Below are 18,252 nucleotides of genomic sequence, written 5' to 3'. Positions count from 1 at the left end.
GCAAATGGAAAATGAGACAATAGAAAGGACTAGAGGAGAATCCTTAGGCTCATGGCAAAGGGAGAGATCCCAGTAGGTCTACAGGATGATGCAAGGGAAACTAATCTCATGCTCGGACGTACAAAGGGATGACCTAAGCTGTCAGGGTGTATTGGTGCATGAATGACGGGGATGTAGAAACCTAAGCTAACAAAGATACAAGACAGTTATTAACTCTAGGAGAAACAGGGATCAGACAGCTATGTAGATGCGTGATGTATGTATGAATATGTATGGGGGCCTCACTGTGAATGATATTTACATAGTCCTCATAAATCTTGATAGAACCAAAAGGAATGATAGTTCTGTATTTGAGAGATGGAAAGAGGATGGGGGATCATGGGTAGTAGGCTGTAAGAGAGCTAAATCCTCATCTTCTGTATTAGAAAGCCAAGAGATAGTATCTGAAGTTGCACATCAAGAAGGAGCAGTGAAAGGTTAAAAGAAGAAGCTGAGAGATGATGGTGGTTGCCTCCGAGGAGAAGGAATGCAGCTGGGACAGCAGTGGACAGGGAACTGTCGTTTTTTACAGTATGCCTTAAGGAACAGCGTGACCTTTCAAGCCAGGTGCATGATTTACTTTGATAAAAAATAAATTTAAAAAAAAGAGAATCTGTCATCTTTGCTGTCTTAGTGTTTCTCCTTATTTTTAATATCTTCTCTGTATTTGTAAGAAACAGAGGGAGAGGTGCATGATTTGCGAATGATCTAAAGATATTTGGTCCACAGTTTTCTTTCTCTTCCACTGCATTAACCCAGAGGAAGCAGGTCTGGGCGGCTGCTGTGTCCCCGCGGTGTTGGAGGCCCCAGGAGGGGCAGCTGGGTGCGCACTTCCCCGTTAGTAGCTGCACCCACGTAGTACTTTAATTATTGTCTTTAATTATTGTCTCCTTGCCATGAGAAAGAGCGTTCTACTTAGAGAAGCCTCTGCAAGTACCATAATTAGGACTTTCAGTCCAGGAACTGGGGAAAGTTAAAGTAGGGGGAAAACGTATTTTGTTGATGTTCATGGATAAAGTGTATAGAGGGAAGGAAGTACTCATATAAGTTTGATGTACGGTCATGTGTCTGTTAACAATGGGGATATGTTCTGAGAAGTGCATCGTCAGGCAATTTTGTCGTTGTGCGAACATCACAGAGTGTGTTTACACAAAACTAGATGGTGGAGCCTACTACACACTTAGGCTGTAGGGTACTGATCTTACGGGACCCCCGTCACACACGCAGTCTGTCGACTGAAATGTTACGTGGCGCGTGACTGTATTAGTTTGCTGGAGCTGCTATAGCAAATTACCACAGACTGGGGGGTTAAACACAGAAGCTTATTTTCTCCCCATTCTGGAGGCCAGAAGTCCAAGACCAATGTGTCAGCCGGTTGGTTTCTCCCGAGGCCTCTCTCCTTGGCTTGCAGGTGGCCTTGTCCTCATACGGCCCATCTTGTATGTGCATGCGTCCCTGACGTCTCCTTCTCTTCTTATGAGGACACCAGTCCTGTTAGATTAGGGCCCTGCCTTTACGACCCTATTTAATGTAAATTTCCTCTGTGAGGCCCTGTCTTCCAATACAGTCATGTGGAAGGCTAGGGCTTCACCATAGGAGCTTGAGGGGGACACAATTCAGTCCCTTACATACCGCAGATCATGTCTAGACCCAGTCTGCAGCTGAGCATTCAACCGGCATCTGATCTGAACCACCTGTAAGAAAAAGTTGCAGAACAACCTAGGCCTCTAGTAGTTAAAGTAGTTACATTAGGTGGCAGGGCAGTCACAAATTCTTTCCTGATTCAGTTTCCTCATCCAGCCTTGGCCAAGAGCCCGGTTAGCGAACATTCGAGGAGGCAACTCCCACCCCTCCCCATCCACCCCCCTCCCACCTTCCCCCAGACCACTCCTTTGCCCCTGTCCCAGGAGAAGCATAAAGGGGACGTTTAAATAGTGGATATAGTTTCCCTCTGTCTTGTTTTCCTGCTTACCAGCTCATTATCTCTGGGGAGGAGCTGGGGGTGGGGGCACGGTGAAAACAAAAGGGAAATGCTAAATTACATGGACAGCTGTCTTTGATAACAAGCTCCTTGCAGAAAAAGACCAGATCGGCTAAGTAAAAGCCATTTTAGTCATCCCTCGTGCCTGCCTTCTCTTCCCTTCCCCTCCATCTTCTCTCTGCTTAAAGGGCTTACAGAATAGTGATTTAATTGCCAGTAGGACCTTGAAAACCCATGCCCAGAACATCACAGTTCATTTGCAGAAAATGAGCTTCTCAGAAACTAGAATTTGATTACTTAATATTGAGTTTCCAGACAGTGAAACATTATTAAATTGGTTTGTTTTGCCAAAGCTAGTGGAGATGCTCATGGCATGCCACCTGTCAGTCAAATGGCTGCTGAATGAACACGCTGCAGAAATTCTAGGAGAAAGCAGCAGCCGGTGGCAATCGAATTCCTGCTCGGCCTGCACAAAGAGAGTAGACTTCTTTTCATTTCCTGAAAAAGCTCAGTTTAGAATCATACCTGTTTTTAGTTTCGTCACACTTCTGAAGGTTTCTCTTTTAAAACAATCCTTGTCCTCGATCAGAGCGGTCCCTGTTTGCTTGAAGACTTTAGGTTCCTGGCTATTGGGTTTAGGTTCAGATGTGATTGCCGTAATTATGAATAACAGCAAGTGTGGCTTTTAAAATTGTACAGCCAGCCCTGATGGCCTAGTGGTTAAAGTTCAGCGCTGACCGCTTTGGCAGCCCAGGTTCATTTCCCGGTCATGGAACCTCACTACCCATCTGTCAGTTGCCATGCTGTGGCCACATGGAAAAACTAGAAGGACTTACAATTAGGATATACAACCATGCAGTGGGGCTTTGGGGAAAAAAAAAGAAATTGTAGAGCCGGAAAAATTAGGGGAAAATCTCATAAAACTTCTTTCTCATTAAAAAAAACATGTAATTAGTCATTGATCAGATTTGTTTTCAAATTTTCTTTTTCTGTTTCTTTCATAACTTACAACACATTCACTTCAACTAGACAATTATGTTGTCGATTCTTTAATAAAATGACAATAGTATCTATTATGTATTAAACACTAAATTAGGATCTTTTCTTTATCTGGTTTCAGTTTTGAAATAGACTGGGTCATGTAGATATTTTTATACTCCGACCATCTTTCTAGATAAAGAGCCGAGGCTCAGTGAAATAACTCCCCAAGAACCTGCAAGCGTGCAGGAGTGGCTCTCTTCCCACCACCCATTCAGAGTCCTGATTGGGTTATTGCTACCCCCCCGACTTTGACTACCCCTTGGAACCTTTGCTCTTCCACGTCTCGTTCCTAATTGGCCTAGAGGAGGCCACACAACCTGTAAGTGGCAATCTGAAACCTCTCCTCCCTGCTCTATCTTGGGGAGCTGTTGACAGGCTCAGCCATGGCCATGATGGCGAAGTGAGGAAGGGCAGGGCCACATTGCCACAGCTCTCCTGTGGAAATATGGAGAATGGAATGTAAGCAATTTAATACCTGTGTAAGGGGGCTTTGATGTATCTTTTTGCTAATGAATACAAACAAGGCATGTAAGTGATTGACAGCCCAACTGGGTGATCAACAGTAGCATTGTTTTAAAACTCTCTTGGATTTTGCCAACCCACTAAAGTCAGTTACCGGAGCAAATTCCAAACATAGTTATGCAACATTTTCCCTGAAATTTTTAAGTAAAAATTGATACGGCTGTTAGGTTATTTCAGCAGATAATGGTATTTACACTTTTCAGATGGAGTAAATAATCCGTGTCCCACAGCTGGTCCCTAAAGAGTAGCAAGCCTGTTGTTTCTAAGGAAAAACTCTTGCTGTTACTGGATGTGTATCATTTTGGAGATTTTTTTTTTTGACAGTTGTAAGGTGTGATTTACTCATGGCTAACTGCCATGACTAGTTTTTTAAGATGTCATTAGGAAAGATACTACCTCGAGTGTAAGCTGTGTAACATATTCTTAAGTGTTACAGTTTAAAAGGAATCAAGACTAAAATTGTAAAGAAAGTGAATTTACTTTACCAATTCGTGTACAATTATTTACATGATATTGTAGCTGAAATAGCAGCAGCTTGACAGGATGTGTGGGCTCCCATCGCAGAGACAGCTCAGAACATTTCGGTGTGCAGTTCCAGCCCTGGTGAGTTCGTCCTTCCCCTCTTCAGTTTAAGCACACACGCTGCCACCAAGGGGCAGTGACACTCAATGCCATGATGCAAGGGAGGCATCAGGGCTCAGTGGTTAGGGTCGGGACCTTGGAGTCATACTGTCTGTGTTTGAATTGCGGCTCCATCAGGTATAAGCCTTGTGATTTGGGGCCCATGATTGCACTTCTCCATGCCTCATTTTCCTATCTACAAAATGAGGATAATGCAAATATAGTAACACTGACCTTGTGGGGTTGTAGGAATTAAATGAGATAGAGTGCACGTAAAGTGCTTAGCATAGTACCAGAGGTGTTAATACCATTGGAGTTGCCAGGGCACCAAATTATTGCTTTGGAAATTGATAAATAAAAGAAAGGAATCAAGAAAAGGAGCCACTAAAAAGGACATTCTTTCTTGCACTGGATATGACGGGGTGGCTCTTTGGCCTGGAGCTGCCCACATAGAGCAGGAGGCCTGAACATGAAACCAGCACCCAGAGGACAAGAGAGAGAAACCAGGGGGCTGCAGGACACAGCCAAGCCTGCAGTGTGCCACCTCTGGTCTTCCGGGCATGGGGACTGGAAGGACATTATCTACTGAGCAAACCAGCATGGAGGCGTTCCTGGTAGCCACAGATGAAATCAGAGTAAGGGGTACCTTCCTTACAATCAGAACAAATAAAGGGGAAATAATTATTTGGGGTGCGGGGGAAGTCTTGTCAAATGCGTAGTGGTCTTTTCGTTAGTCCTTTGTAATATCTGATTCTTTGGCTTGTGCTTCAGGCACGCAAGAAAGGAGGAGAACATCGTCGTTTCCTTTCTGGTCTGTCTGACCCTTCTGCCTCACATTTATTTTTCTTTCCATCTAAAAGAATTCCCTCTGATCTCTCATTTTCCCAAAGCCAGGCCCATTGACTTTACGCATAGAACGTATCAGTGACAACTCTTGTTGACTCTGCCCACTCCAGCGGCATTCCTTGGTTTAGAAATTATCCCAATTACCTATTTTAAGTTTTAATCTCCCTGATAATCAAACTTCAGAATCATACATGTGGAATCACCCAATTTCTGTACGTAACTATACAAATATACGTTATATAGGCACATTGCTTATATAGGAATAGAAAAAGACCTGGGCGTTTGCACAAGAAACTGTTGACAGGGGTTACCTCTGGGAAGCGGTATGAGGGGAGGGGGGCTTGACCTTTTGCTTCTACTGTTTTTTACTTTTATGTTGAAAATATTTTTCAAGTAAATTTTTAAAAACTGATAGAAAAGTTAGTGAGGGAGAGGCTTTCTACCACTGAAAGAAAATTATAGTTTCCTTTACAAAAGAAGAGAAAAAGAACTGTACTTGCTCAGCCTTTCATTCAAGGCTGTTGAAGTAAATGGGAATAACCTGAGCCGTGTGATACGGGCACAATGTGGTAGTTTTTATGTAATTGAACAGGACTTCCATCTTAGAAAACCATAAGTTAAGAATTTATGTTCATTCCTTTTTATATAAAAAGCAAAGAATGAAAAGAGGTGTTTTTTTTTAATAAAAAGTAGAGTGACTTGACCCAAATGTCCCAGTGATCTGCTTTATTGATCTGTCCTTCTGGAAGCAGACCAGGTCCTGGTCACCTGGGTGTCCTCATAGGGAACATTCAGCAAAGGTTGGTGGGTTGAATGAAACATCGCCATGTCCTTTCACATGGTGACAGGCACCCATTGGCCACCAGGAAAGATAAGTGCACTCTGACAGCACACCCCCCCGGCTCCCAGAATTTCCCTGGCTGCTAAACAGAGGCCACCTTTGGAATGTGGTCATACAAATACAGTCGTGAGTCGCTTAACGACCGGGATACGTTCTGAGAAATGTCATTAAGCTATTGCATCGTTATGTGAACATCATAGAGTGCACTTACACAAACCTGGATGGTACAGCCTACCACACACCTAGGCTGTATGGTACTGATCTTTTGGGACCACTGTCGTATGTGCGGCCCGTTGTCGACCAACATGTGTTACACAGCACACGACTGTAGATGTTACCTAACTGCCCTGAAAAATGTTCCAGAACATCCATCTCCACTAAGTCAAGAAAATGGAAGTCCCAGTGGGAGCAGCACCATCTGTTTTCATTATAAAGATTTTTAATCTCTTCTTTCCTTTCAGTCCCTGGACATTTATATGGGCCATGTTTCCTCATGCATCATCTTAGAGTAGCTCGTTTAATTATCTGAATGACCAATAGATATAAATGGTTCTGTCCTCACATGCAAAGAAGGAGAAGGGAAGAAATGGGGAGAGAAAGTCCAATCCCCGAGAAGTTTGCCTTTTCTTAGTTTGTTTCCTAATTCTCCATTTTTACGCATTCTTCCAGTTTTACGCATCTATTTTAAAAAGTTTATGAAGCGCCTAATATTATCAGGCACTATATGCACACTTGATCTTAGCCAAAAGGCCAAGAAGTGATGGGCACTGTGTTTACTAGTCAGAAAATACTTTTGCTTAATGAAGACTTTAAATTTTTAAGTTATTATTTCATCAAAAAAACCCTTTTTATTTAAATTACACCATAATGAAGTTAACCATTATAGTCTTTTGGGTTGTTGTCAAATTTTTGAAACGAGATGCTATGTATCAGCTGTGTTCAGTTGCCTATTAGAGGAGGAAAGAAGTGGGTAGAAGGAATTTCACTTCAGATCCCGAATGGTGGGAACAAAAAAGATGTGAGCAAAAATGCTGCTTTCTTTCCTGAACCAAAATAAAACGAGGTGATTTATTCAGTAGGAAAACATAGTAGATTGGAGGAGAAGTCAGAATATAAATTATTTCACAAACACAACAGAATTAACTACAAGGATATTTTGCTTAAAGTAGAAATTATGATTCCATCACTTTATGAAACAGAATTACTAATAATTTTTCTACTCATGCCAAGACTATTCTTTTATTTTTTAATGACTAATTTTATTTTTTAATGACTAATTAACTATATGACTATTTTCTCTTTCCTAAATTTAATGTATGTTTATAAAGGCTATTCATAGAACTCATCATTTCTCCAAAATGAGCTTAACCTGAAATCAGGATAGATTTGGAAGATTCATTGTAGTTAGAATTAGGATCATGAAGGGCAAAAGCCGTATTTTTCAGCCTTTGTAAAAGAATTTATTAATGCAGCATGACAAGTAAGTACAATTTAGTGGCTCCTTCGTTATTTTAAGCAGGAGGCCTCCTTCAAGGCCACAGAAATAAAGTCAACATAGATCACCACTGACCCCAGGCGTGGGGTCAGAGGTCACCTCCCGAGGGCTGTCCGAATTCTTCTTTCCTGTGGTGCTGCGCTGACTTGTCAGGGGGCTGCAGTCCTTTGATGACCGAGTTTTTTATTGGGAGAGAATTTGATGCGAATGTATAAGGTCTTGTTAACATAATTCCATATTATGGCTGCCCAGCGGGAGTTTTATTTTAAAAGCAGATTTATTGGACATGGCTCTTTGTCCACCAGGCAGGGAGTCTCGGCTCTGCAGGCTCCATGTGCTTTCTTATCTGTTATTGCTTATGCTAAATAAGTCGTCCTGATTCTCGGAAGTGACGATTGCATCACTGGAAAGGAGCGTGGGAGTCTTCTGATTGAACTCATTTTTCCCTCATTTGAGAGAAATAAGTTGAAAATAGAGGCAAGACATTTCACACTTCCCGGCATTTAATATTTTGGCCAGTTTTAGCTCCCCGTTTTGTGACAATCAGAATGACCAGAGATGCATACTCTGATTCACTGGCCAATGCATCAACTCCAGGAACCGCACGAATCACACTCTACTTTTGTCAGCCTTAGTCTTGGAGCAGCTAAAAGTGAATGATGGAGAGTTGAATTTTCATGTCTGTGAAAATAGCATGTAAACAAGCAGAGAGTGCAACTGTGTGTTATCCACAATGGAAGCATCCATCGTATCGTTGGTCTGATGGGCCCAAATACCCAGCCTTCGGGGTTCTTCCTGGATGTTCTCACCTCACCTGGGTGTGGACCTGCCTCATACTGGCTTCTGACCTTGAATGAACAGTGTTGCAGCCTCAGAAGCAGCAGCCATAAAGTCTGGGTAACATCCTTGCTCGGAAATGTGCCTTCGACCTAGAGAGTTAACTTAAGCGATGGGGCAGCATCATTGTGGCTGAATAGATCATTCCTTTTTTTCTCTTAAACTATAAAATTCTGGTTGCTTTATCCAAATCCATAGACCACACGGATTATCGAGGCATCTTAAAATGCTCATGTCAGAATGCAGCTAGGCAGGAAAATTGAATGTGGAGTACTGGTGTGAGTGGTACCCAGGCAACTGGGAAAAAATGAGCCATTCCCACTGACGTCCCTTGTTTTTGATGTCCCAGTGCTAAACCAGTAAGCATGGGTTTCTTTCTGGGGTCTCCCCGGATGTGTGCAGCCACTGTAGTAACCAGAGAAAAATGTTATCTCTCGTCTAGGAACAGAGACTTCAGGAAGATAAGTAGCCATCCACAGACCTACAGTGTTAAGACACAAGAAGTCCCCACCACCTACAAGCAGGTTATTTGTAGTTAATTGTTTGAAATCCAGAGCACATTTTCCCAATGTTGTGTTATAAATGGACCTGTATTCCGGGCAGGCCTCAGAAGCCTTTTTAGCCCATAATATACCTAAAGGACAGTTCTCTGCAATCAGCAAAGCAGGAGCTAGCCACCACAGAGCAGAGTGTTTTATACATTCAGCCACATGGAGACCACATCCCATTGCCCCTTCACTCACAGTCTCCCGGGCCAGGTGGTTAATGAGGCCTGCAGGTGCACAGACTTCTTCCCCGACTTGCTGCTCGGGCCGGGAAGGAGAAGTAGCAGCATCAGCAATGAAACGGGCTTTCCTCTCCCCTTCCTCCTCATCGCCTCTCCCCCTCCGCCACGGAGCTCCCCTGCCTGGTGCTAAAGCAAGGGGGGTGAGGCAGGAGTAGTGGCAAGAGGCATCCTAGGCCACACTGTCTAAGCCAGCCCTTCTCTTGTTTTTTCTGAGGAAGATTAGCCCTGAGCTAACGTCTGCCACAAATCCTCCTCTTTTTGCTGAGGAAGACTGGCCCTGAGCTAACATCCGTGCCCATCTTCCTCTGTTTTATATGTGGGACGCCCACCACAGCATGGCTTGCCAAGCAGTGCCATGTCCGCACCCGGGATCTGGACCAGTGAACCCCCGACCGCCAAAGTGCAATGTGCGAACTTAACTGCTGCGCCACTGGGCAGGCCCCTGAGCCAGCCCCTTCTCGTACTGTAATGTGCACACGATTAACCTGGGGACCTGCTGGAATTGCAGACTCTGACTCAGCAGGCCTGGGGTGGGCTCTGAGATCCTGAATTTCCAGTGAGCTCCCAGTGATGCCAACGCTATTGGTCCACAAAGCCCAGTATGAGTAGCCAGAGTCTGTCAGCATCATAGAGGGAGGAGGGGGTGGCAGAGAGGGAAATCCTGAGTCATTACAGAAAGGAAGTAGAGAGTGAGAGAGCCGAGCTCCATTATACAGGGCTTATCTAGGGTCTTTTTTTGCCAAGAACTCTCTGCCAGGTGGGAAGAAGCGGGCAAACCCTGGATGACCTTGAGGGCCAGCTGTGTCACGGCGTCATCTCATTAGAGCGTTCTTGGCCAGGGCAGGCAGGAGTTTTGCGAGACACAGCACTTAGCCCTCAGGTGAGCCAGGCTAAGCAGAATCCCAGGTGTCCTTCCTCTGAATGATGGATGCAGCATTGCTTTACAGGCATCCTTTGTATGAAAGGTGCACTATGGAAGCACAGGAGGAGATCTGAGAGTCGGTAAGGAGTGGATCATCCAGGAGCCTCACAATCTAGATCCTAGACTCTGTTTTAGTGGGTGAGAATCACCAATTTGTTGTTCATGCCATGGAGTCGATTCTGACTCCTAGGGACCCTGTGGACAGCAGAGCGGACCCCTGCCCGGTCTTTCTATGCCATCCTCTCACCGTCCAGCGCTGTATCAGACAATGCTCCACCACTATTCATAAGATTTTCATGGCCAATATTTCAGAAGTGGGTGGGCGGGACCTGCGTCCTAGTCTGTTTTAGTCTGGAAGCTCCGCTGAAACCTGTCCGTCATGAGTGACCCTCCTGGTATTTGAAATCCCGTTGGCACAGCTTTCAGCATCACAGCAACACTCAGCTGCCACAGTATGACAACCAACAGACAGGTGGGTCCCTGACTGGGAAACAGACCCAGGTGGAGGCAGAGAGAGCGCTAAATCTTAACCACAAGACCCCCAGGGCTGGCTGAGAATCACCAGTGGGAATTGGCAGTCTTCCCCAGGTCTCCCAGGGTTGCTGATGCACGTGGGCAGACAGCGCACTTTGGCAAACTGATCTGGACGCAGTGCAGCGAAGCAGTGAGGAGCGTGGGCCTGGTTCAGTCCTGCCTCCACCACTAACTGGCTGTATGTCCTTAAGCACATGCCTTTGTCCCTAAATAGCCTCTCTCCTCATCAGTGAAGTAGGACTAAAATTGGTACCTACCTCTGAGGCAGGTAGGGAACTTAAGTTACCCACGTGAGACTCACAGAGTGCCCCAGCGGTGGTGGCCGTGGCAGTGGTGGTGGTTGAAGGAGTAATTTGAGATGACAGACATGATGCAACATTTCCCATTTACTGCTTATTAGCTGGGTGACCTTGGGCAAGTGGTTTAACCTCTCTAAACCTGAGTTTCCTTCCTCGTCACATGGAAATAATAAAAGTACCCAGCTCATAGCATAGTCGAAAGGATAAGTGACATGCTCAGCCTCGTGCCCAGCGAGTTCTCAATAAACGTCAGTTACTGTTATTCAGGAGCCGGAGAAATCTCTGTCTGGAGAATAGGCATTTGTAAACTGCTCCAAGAGTGGTAGATTTTACAAAAATGTGCCTTGGGCGCCGTAATTGGGGGTGAGGTGGAGGCCATCGCTCACTCCACTCACGGCCACTGTCCCTTCAACCAGAGGGCCTCATCTTTGTTGGGGTTCAGCGTTAAGATTTGACTTAGGGAAAAAAAGATTTAAAAATCACTCTTTTGCAGCTATGGTGTGCTGTGGGACCGTGGGGAGAGTAAATGGTCTGGATTTTCAGGAAGTTGACATTTGCCTTTTCTATTTCATTTCCTAAACAAAAGTGGAAACAGCAGACAGTGGATTTAAAGAGAGACGTGGATATCTGACCTAAAGTTCTACGAGGCTGAATGGAATCATCTAATTAATTTATGCCATTAGAGGTACAGTATTTGGCGTGATCACGCCCTGGCATCTGCTAACACCGGACTTTTTTCTCCCCTAGATGAGCACCATGCCAGGGCTGCCCACGCGGCCCTGCTTTTACGACATCGATCTTGATACAGAAACAGAGCAAGTTAAAGGCTTGTTCTAAACGAACAGACTTTCACAGGACCCGGTTCAGGTAGGCTGTTGTGCTTTTACTTTTTTTTTCTTTTTCTTTTCCCCTGTCTTTTTTAGTTTTGTTTTGTTTTGTTTTTCTGATATTTATTACGAAAGTGGTCTGATAAGTTAATTTCCTGACGTGGTTACTAGAAATTTCTACCTAATGCCAGTGCGTGGCTTGGATCACTCCTGGCCGTGGATATGCAGTTCGATGGTCAGGACACAAGCTCTTGACGTCCCTGGACTCAAGTCCAGTGAAATCGTGTTTTCTCCAAATATAGATTTATCTAAGGCATCTCGTGCCATAACAAGGGAACCCTGTAAACTCATTATTCCTTTTCTAGAATTAAAACTACTATCTACCATCATTTTAAAAGAATAACGATACCTTCCTGCCACTTCTCTCTTGGTGCAGACTTAGAGTCATGTGATAAAGGAACTCGGGGTACGTGTTTCCTAGGGCTGCCATCACAGAATCTCATGGCTGGGTAGCTTACAGCAGAAATTTATTCTCCCCAGTTCCAGAGGCTGCAAGTCCAAAGTCAAGGTGTCAGCCAGGCCATGGACCCTCTGGCACAATCCTTCCGGGCCTCTTCCCAACTGCTGGTGGTTGTCATCAGTCCGTGACATTCCTCAGCTTGCAGCCGCATCGCTCCAGGCTGGGCCTCCAGGGTCCTGTAGCATTCTCCCTGCGTGTCTCTGCCTTCACATGGTGTTCTCTTATAAGGACACCAGTCATACTGAATTAGAGCCCACCTTGCTGACCTCATCTTAACCTGATGACATCTGCAAAGACCCTATTTCCAAATGAGGTCTCTCTTATAGGTCCTGGGGGTCAGGACTTCAGCATGTCTTTTGGGGGACACCATTCAACCCGTAACACTCGACTGTGGCACAAGAGGTGGGTTAGGCTCTCATGCCACCGGAAAGACACATAAAGATGGGACAGATCTTCTAACTCGGGGGGCCCTGTGTGTCACAGGAAGGACAGGGCAACAGAAAGAGCCCTGAATGTCTCACGGCCCGCCCAGTTTGAGGGACTTGATCTTGACTCGGAGCTGGCTGAGGCAGCCCCCAGCTGGGGCCCCTTGTCTTATTCCTGTCTACCCCTCAGAACTACAGCCACACCCACTGGCTTCTGTCCTAGCTTCCCATCATGAAGAAAAATGACCACCCGCCCTGGAAAACGCCCAGTCAGAAGTTTTAAAGCCATCAAGCTGCCTTTCCCCAACCCATCTATCAAACGTGTCCTCACCGTATTCTCCAGGCACATTCCTTCCCCCAAAACACCCCCAATTCATTCTCCCTGCTCACTCCTGCTCCTGTCCCTTAGCCCAGCACCCCTCCCTCTTGCCAACATACTCTGGGCCTTCCAGATGAGCTTTCTTGACCTAAAGACCTTTCTTTCCAATTGTCCCTGAGTTATGGCCCCAAGCCAGGCAGACAGAATCCTTGCTTTCGTCTGTTTCGCTGCTAGCAGTCAACATGGGGAGATTTTTATATAGATATATATATATATATGTCTTTGTTACGAAAACACTACAGACCTAGGCTGTGCTGAGGAAGCTGAGGGATCACACCTATCAGATTATACTGATACCCGGCATGGAATTTTTGGTTTTCGTTGTGTGTGTGGTGTTTGGTGGTGTTTGTATGTGTTTTTTTGCGGGGGAGTAGGAGCTCTATTTAGTTTTAACCACCCCCACTTTTCAGATCTTTGTCATTTCTCAAAGAGAAAACTCCAGAAAATGAACTAAGGGAGACGAATTTCACAAAGAAGCCCATAAACTTGAGCTTGGATAACAGGGTTATTTTGGTCTTAGTGTGACTGTGTGTGTGCGAATGTCTTGGGTTTCCCAGCTGGGCCTTGGGAAAATCACAATATCATTCCTCTTAAACTGAAAATTGACCCCTATCTTGCCTAATCTCCCTTTTCATGTCAAGAACCCAGTATGCTACATTTCTGCCATTTTTCCTTTTTCTCCAGAACAAGTCTGTGCAATCCTTTTAGTCTCTTGGACAGTATTTTTCCAGCCTTTGGGTCCATTTTCATTTGCTCTCCCTTGTTTTGAAGCTGCAAGAACTCTGGCCTAGGGAGGTCAACAACTTGCTCGAGTTGCACAGCTAATAGGTACAAAAGCCAAGATTCAGCCCAGATCTGCTTGCTGTCAGTCTCCCCCATCCTTTATGCCTCCAACCAAAGGATGCTCTTTCATTTCAGTCACGGGATAAATGAACTGTGGCCCCTTCTGGAAGACCATAACCAGCTATTTGAATAGACCTGTAATTTGGGGATAACCGGGTGATCTTTTAAAAATAGCAACAGCTAATTATTTGAATATTAAAAGCTATGACTGTCAAAATTCTTTTTCGTCAAAGTATAACAGGGCTATCTCTTAGTTCACGCCCCCACCGAATGGCATTTTCCCTCTCACTTATCCAAGGCTTCTTTCTTCTTTGTGAACTGCCAGATCCCGTTCTAGGCTTGGTGGGCAGTGGCTCAGAGCCCATCGCTTGACCCCGCTTGAATTAAAAGTGGATCTGGTGTCGTAAGAGAAAACCACTGTACGTGGCACACATTCCTTCGCAGGGACCCCTTACTATAACGATCCCACAAACATTCTTTCTGTTTCCTGTCCTCTCACACACGGCAGGCAGGCACCTCCCCTCACAGTCAGAGGTCTGTGGCTATTAAAAATGCATAAAAGAAAAATGTTGAAAACTTGGATGACAGCCAACTTGGACCACTTTGGGCATCAGAAGAGGAAACGTCTGGTTGGTTGCTTTGCTCACATCGTGGTCAGATCGTTCTGTGCACTCAGCGGCCGCGCAGCACACGCATTATTCCTTGCAGAGCGTGTTGCAGACGCGCACCACGTGGAAGAAGCCTGTGCTGGGCCAATGGTTTTCTTTCCTTCTGCTTCCTCTCCTTTCCTGCTTCCCTCACCCTCGAGGAAATTGTGGGAGACTTCATATGAGCGTGAGATGCCACGAAAGCACTAGAATTTGAGCTCCTGCTCCTCCTTTCCAAGATGTTGCTGTGTGCTCTCGCTATTGTTAGAATGGGGCGTGATTCATTCTTTTGGAAGTCACCAAAGAGAACTAATTAAAATAAGTTGTTTGTCCCCGGGAAACGGATCCTGCAACATCACCGTCCAGTCTCTTGTTTGAAGACGGTTCGATTTGGGGGTTTGATCTCCACCCTCACCCCACTTTTGGTTTCTCGTTCTGAACCTTTGTCATATTTTGGAGCCTTGGCAGGATTCGAATGAGCGCGGTCAATTCTGGCAGGTTTCCTGAAGGACGCAGAGACTCCCTGCTTCGTGCTGGTGTGCAAGTTATGTTCAGTACAGAATCAGACTGACTCTGGTCCTGCTGTAAATGTTAGTTACTTCCCAAAGACTTGTTTTTCTTGAATTGCACACACAGAAAGGGGTATAATACCAGCTCCTTTCTTCTCAAAACTGCCTTCTGAGCAGAAATTTTCAGTGATATGTAATAATCCCAAGTTGCTCTTGGGTATCACTGCCGCCTGCAGCCCTTCTGTTGTCAGGGCTGTCATCCCAAGTTGCAAACCACAGGGTTTTGTGGTTCCCTTGGGACCAAAGTCTTGAAACTCGATCTTTTCAAGGAGCAGCTCAAAAATTGCTCAGCAACATTGTGCTTCAAGAATAGCTCCTCTGTTCATCACCCTGAGCCATCCTTGGAGTAAAACAAGCCCCTCTTCTTTTCCCTCCTCCAGGCAAGAGCCAAAATAAGCTGTAAGCCCAAGCCACTTAAATAAAAGATTGTGATCATTAAATCTTCTTCTTCTTTTCTTTTTTTTTTTTGGCTGAGGAAGATTGGCCCTGAGCTAACATCCACTGCCAATCTTCCTCTATTTTGTCTGTGAGCCACCAGCACAGCATGCCAAACTTAACCACTAGGCCACCAGGGCTGGCTCTGTGATTGTTAAATCTAAAGATGACATATTTAGCATCTTGTTGACATCTAAAAGATGGTGATAATTAAATCTCCTCTCTCTAAAATGGAATGTTTTGAAGCTTAACAGTTGGCAAATGTTTAATTCTCTCTTAAAGAAACTTTTTCTGGGCACTCTGACTTATTATTATTCCCAAACCGAGATAGAATGTTTTATATGGTCTATCTTCATAGACTTCTTTCCACTGAATAAACAATAAACAACTGATTTATTTTTATGTTCTCACCTTAGCTATTGCTTTTCTGACTTTTGTAATCTATAATCAGACTTTGTACACTTTTGCCAACCCAGCGAATTTTCTTAAAATATGGAACCACAAGATTCTAAACCCCTTTAAACACAAAACATTAGATAAAAGGTAACATGGTGAATCAGCTGGTCTTCCCCCACCCACCGCTGGAGCTTCGAAGGCCTTGTTCCAGCTGTGCCTCAGGTTGCCTCCACCCTCTTCCCCCCCAGCCCCCCATCCCTCCCCAGGACTCACCGAGCCTCATGTCTAGGGTCACCAGAGCCACTGAAGTGAGGCTGGCCGTGTCTCTGAGTGCAGGGGCACCAGGCAAACCTTCCTTCCTAACATCTAAAATATTTCCTTTGTGTTGATGTTTATTTTGCTTGCCATGCTTCTGTTTTCTGTTTACTTCCCTGACTTGAATCAGACTCCAGGGAGGAAGTCATAGTCTCCTGGGCCCCTATCTTCAGCCCTGTCTTCTGTTCTGAAGCTAATCAAGCATCCTTTCTGGCTCCAGACCCCTAACCCATCTGTGGGAGGCCGACTCGCTGTATTGCAGCCAGGTGTGAACTCTTGGCCCAGTAGTTAAATTCTTCCGTGTATAAATTCATATTAGAGGCCAAATACTTGCATTTACATTTCTTCTGGAGCAGTGAACACATTTTTTCTGGAGGTTCTGAAAGACACGTTGTTTGTGTCTTCTTTTTATTTTATTTTTATTTTTATTTTTATTTGGTGAGGAAGATTGGCCCTGAGCTAACATCTGTTGCCAATCTCCCTCTTTTTGCTTGAGGAAGCTTGTCACTGTGCTAACATCTGTGCCAGTCTTCCTCTATTTTGTGCATGGGATGCTACCACAGCATGACCTGATGAGCGGTGTGTTGGTCTGTGCCTGGGATCCAAACCAGCAAACCCTGGGCTGTCAGAGGGGAGCATGCAAATTTAACCACTACGCCGCTTGGCTGGCTCATTTCTCCTTCTTAAAATGTAGTTTGATCACTTTTCTTTCTAAAAGATTGCAAGATTCAACAGCGGCAGAGTCAACTTTCTTTGAGCGATGGCAACAAAGCTTTAACAATAATGCGAAGTTCCAGGCCTACTGACTCATTTGTTCTAAATGCGTTTTTCAGACCTCATTTTCTGTGCCCACCTTAAAAGAGAAACTGAAATTCAAGGCGATAGGATTCCTAACCTAAAGTCCTGAGCGCTCTCAGTCGACGGGATCCTGGAGACTGTCGATCCCAGATTGGGAAGTCATGGAATTTCTGCTTGATCTTTTAGGAGGTTCAGAGCGCTGCCTGCCGTGTCCGTGCCGACCTGGTCACGGAGTGCGGCAGAGGTGGATTGTCCGCCGCTTCTGCGTAAAAAGCTCCCAGACAGTGACCCCAGCCCTGTGAAGAGCATCTTCATCTGCTCTTGGATTTTCTTTTAGTCTCCAACTTTAGAGCTATAATAAATTGACAGTTTAACACCACAGGCAAAAGCTATCCTTAAACCACTGAATCCTTTTTTTCTGTTTTCAGGCTCCTGAAAGGCAAACTGCTCCTTCCCTTTGGCTGCAGCTGGAGAAGAAAGTGAATTTGAAATATGCTTGTTACGCAATGCTGGAGAAATGGTGAAACAGGCCAAAGATTTATTCTTCCTTCAAGACGAATCCTGTTCACAGCAGAGTCTAGTGTTCAGTAAAAGGACCTCCACCAAGTTTGGAGGAGACTAATTTATTTTCTGTTTCTGCAGAGTTTACATTATTTCCCCCTGCTTACACTTTAGAATGTTTATTTTATGGGGGCTGCGGGATTAAAAGAGTGTGAACGAAAAGGTAACATTTTCCACTCTGGAGTTTTCTATTTTGACTTTGAACTGAAAATAAACATGTATCTAGAAAACCAACCGGCAAGTTTTCAGCGCCAGATAAAACTCTGCTCTCTGGAGCTAACCGTTCATGTCGGGGCTGTTACCCAACACCGATTTCCTGGAAAATTGTGAATGTGACCAGAGCTTTATAAACATAGCACGAAAAGAATCACACACACAGAGAAATATCTGGTCAATTGTGAAATCAGGGTAATCATTATACCTACCTCACAGGGTTGTTTTGTGGCTCAGATATGCCAGAACCACGTGTTGGACACACTGGAACCATCTTCTGATTGTCGAAGATTTGTAATATCCTTTGGAACAAAGTGCATTTTATATCCAGAACTATCTTTCAGTGCCAGCAAAGTTGACATCACTTACCTAAAAACTAATGGGTTTTTGTTAGGTTCTTCCACGGAAGAATGAATCTCAGTGGCCATTAAGCTTTCGAAGACCCAGAGGCAAAGAAAAGTGACTCTTAAAGGTCAGGTGTTTGGCACATGTTTTTCCATTTGTCCAACCCTTAATGTGTAGTAAAGAATGTTCTAAGGCCTGTTCCCGCCTCCTGGGA

General features: G+C 44.8%; 1 protein-coding gene across 3 annotated transcripts in view; it reads left to right on the top strand.

Moving 5' to 3' along the window:
- Positions 1-18,029, top strand: part of MTHFD1L (methylenetetrahydrofolate dehydrogenase (NADP+ dependent) 1 like) — a 190,607-nt gene extending 172,578 nt beyond the window's left edge. The window contains exons 26-27 of one of the 3 annotated variants that reach the window (XM_046669966.1): positions 11,513-11,632; positions 17,348-18,029. In XM_046669966.1, coding sequence (XP_046525922.1) covers positions 11,513-11,602 — 90 coding nt within the window. In that variant the 3' untranslated portion in view covers positions 11,603-11,632; positions 17,348-18,029. The remainder of the gene's footprint in view (positions 1-11,512; positions 11,633-17,347) is intronic. The other 2 variants (XM_046669964.1, XM_046669965.1) reach the window with 2 other exon arrangements.
- The last annotated feature ends 223 nt before the right edge of the window (positions 18,030-18,252 follow it).

The sequence above is a fragment of the Equus quagga genome, chromosome 8, assembly GCF_021613505.1.
Source record: "Equus quagga isolate Etosha38 chromosome 8, UCLA_HA_Equagga_1.0, whole genome shotgun sequence".
NCBI lineage: Eukaryota > Metazoa > Chordata > Mammalia > Perissodactyla > Equidae > Equus > Equus quagga.
This window is presented reverse-complemented; position numbering and strand designations above follow the sequence as displayed.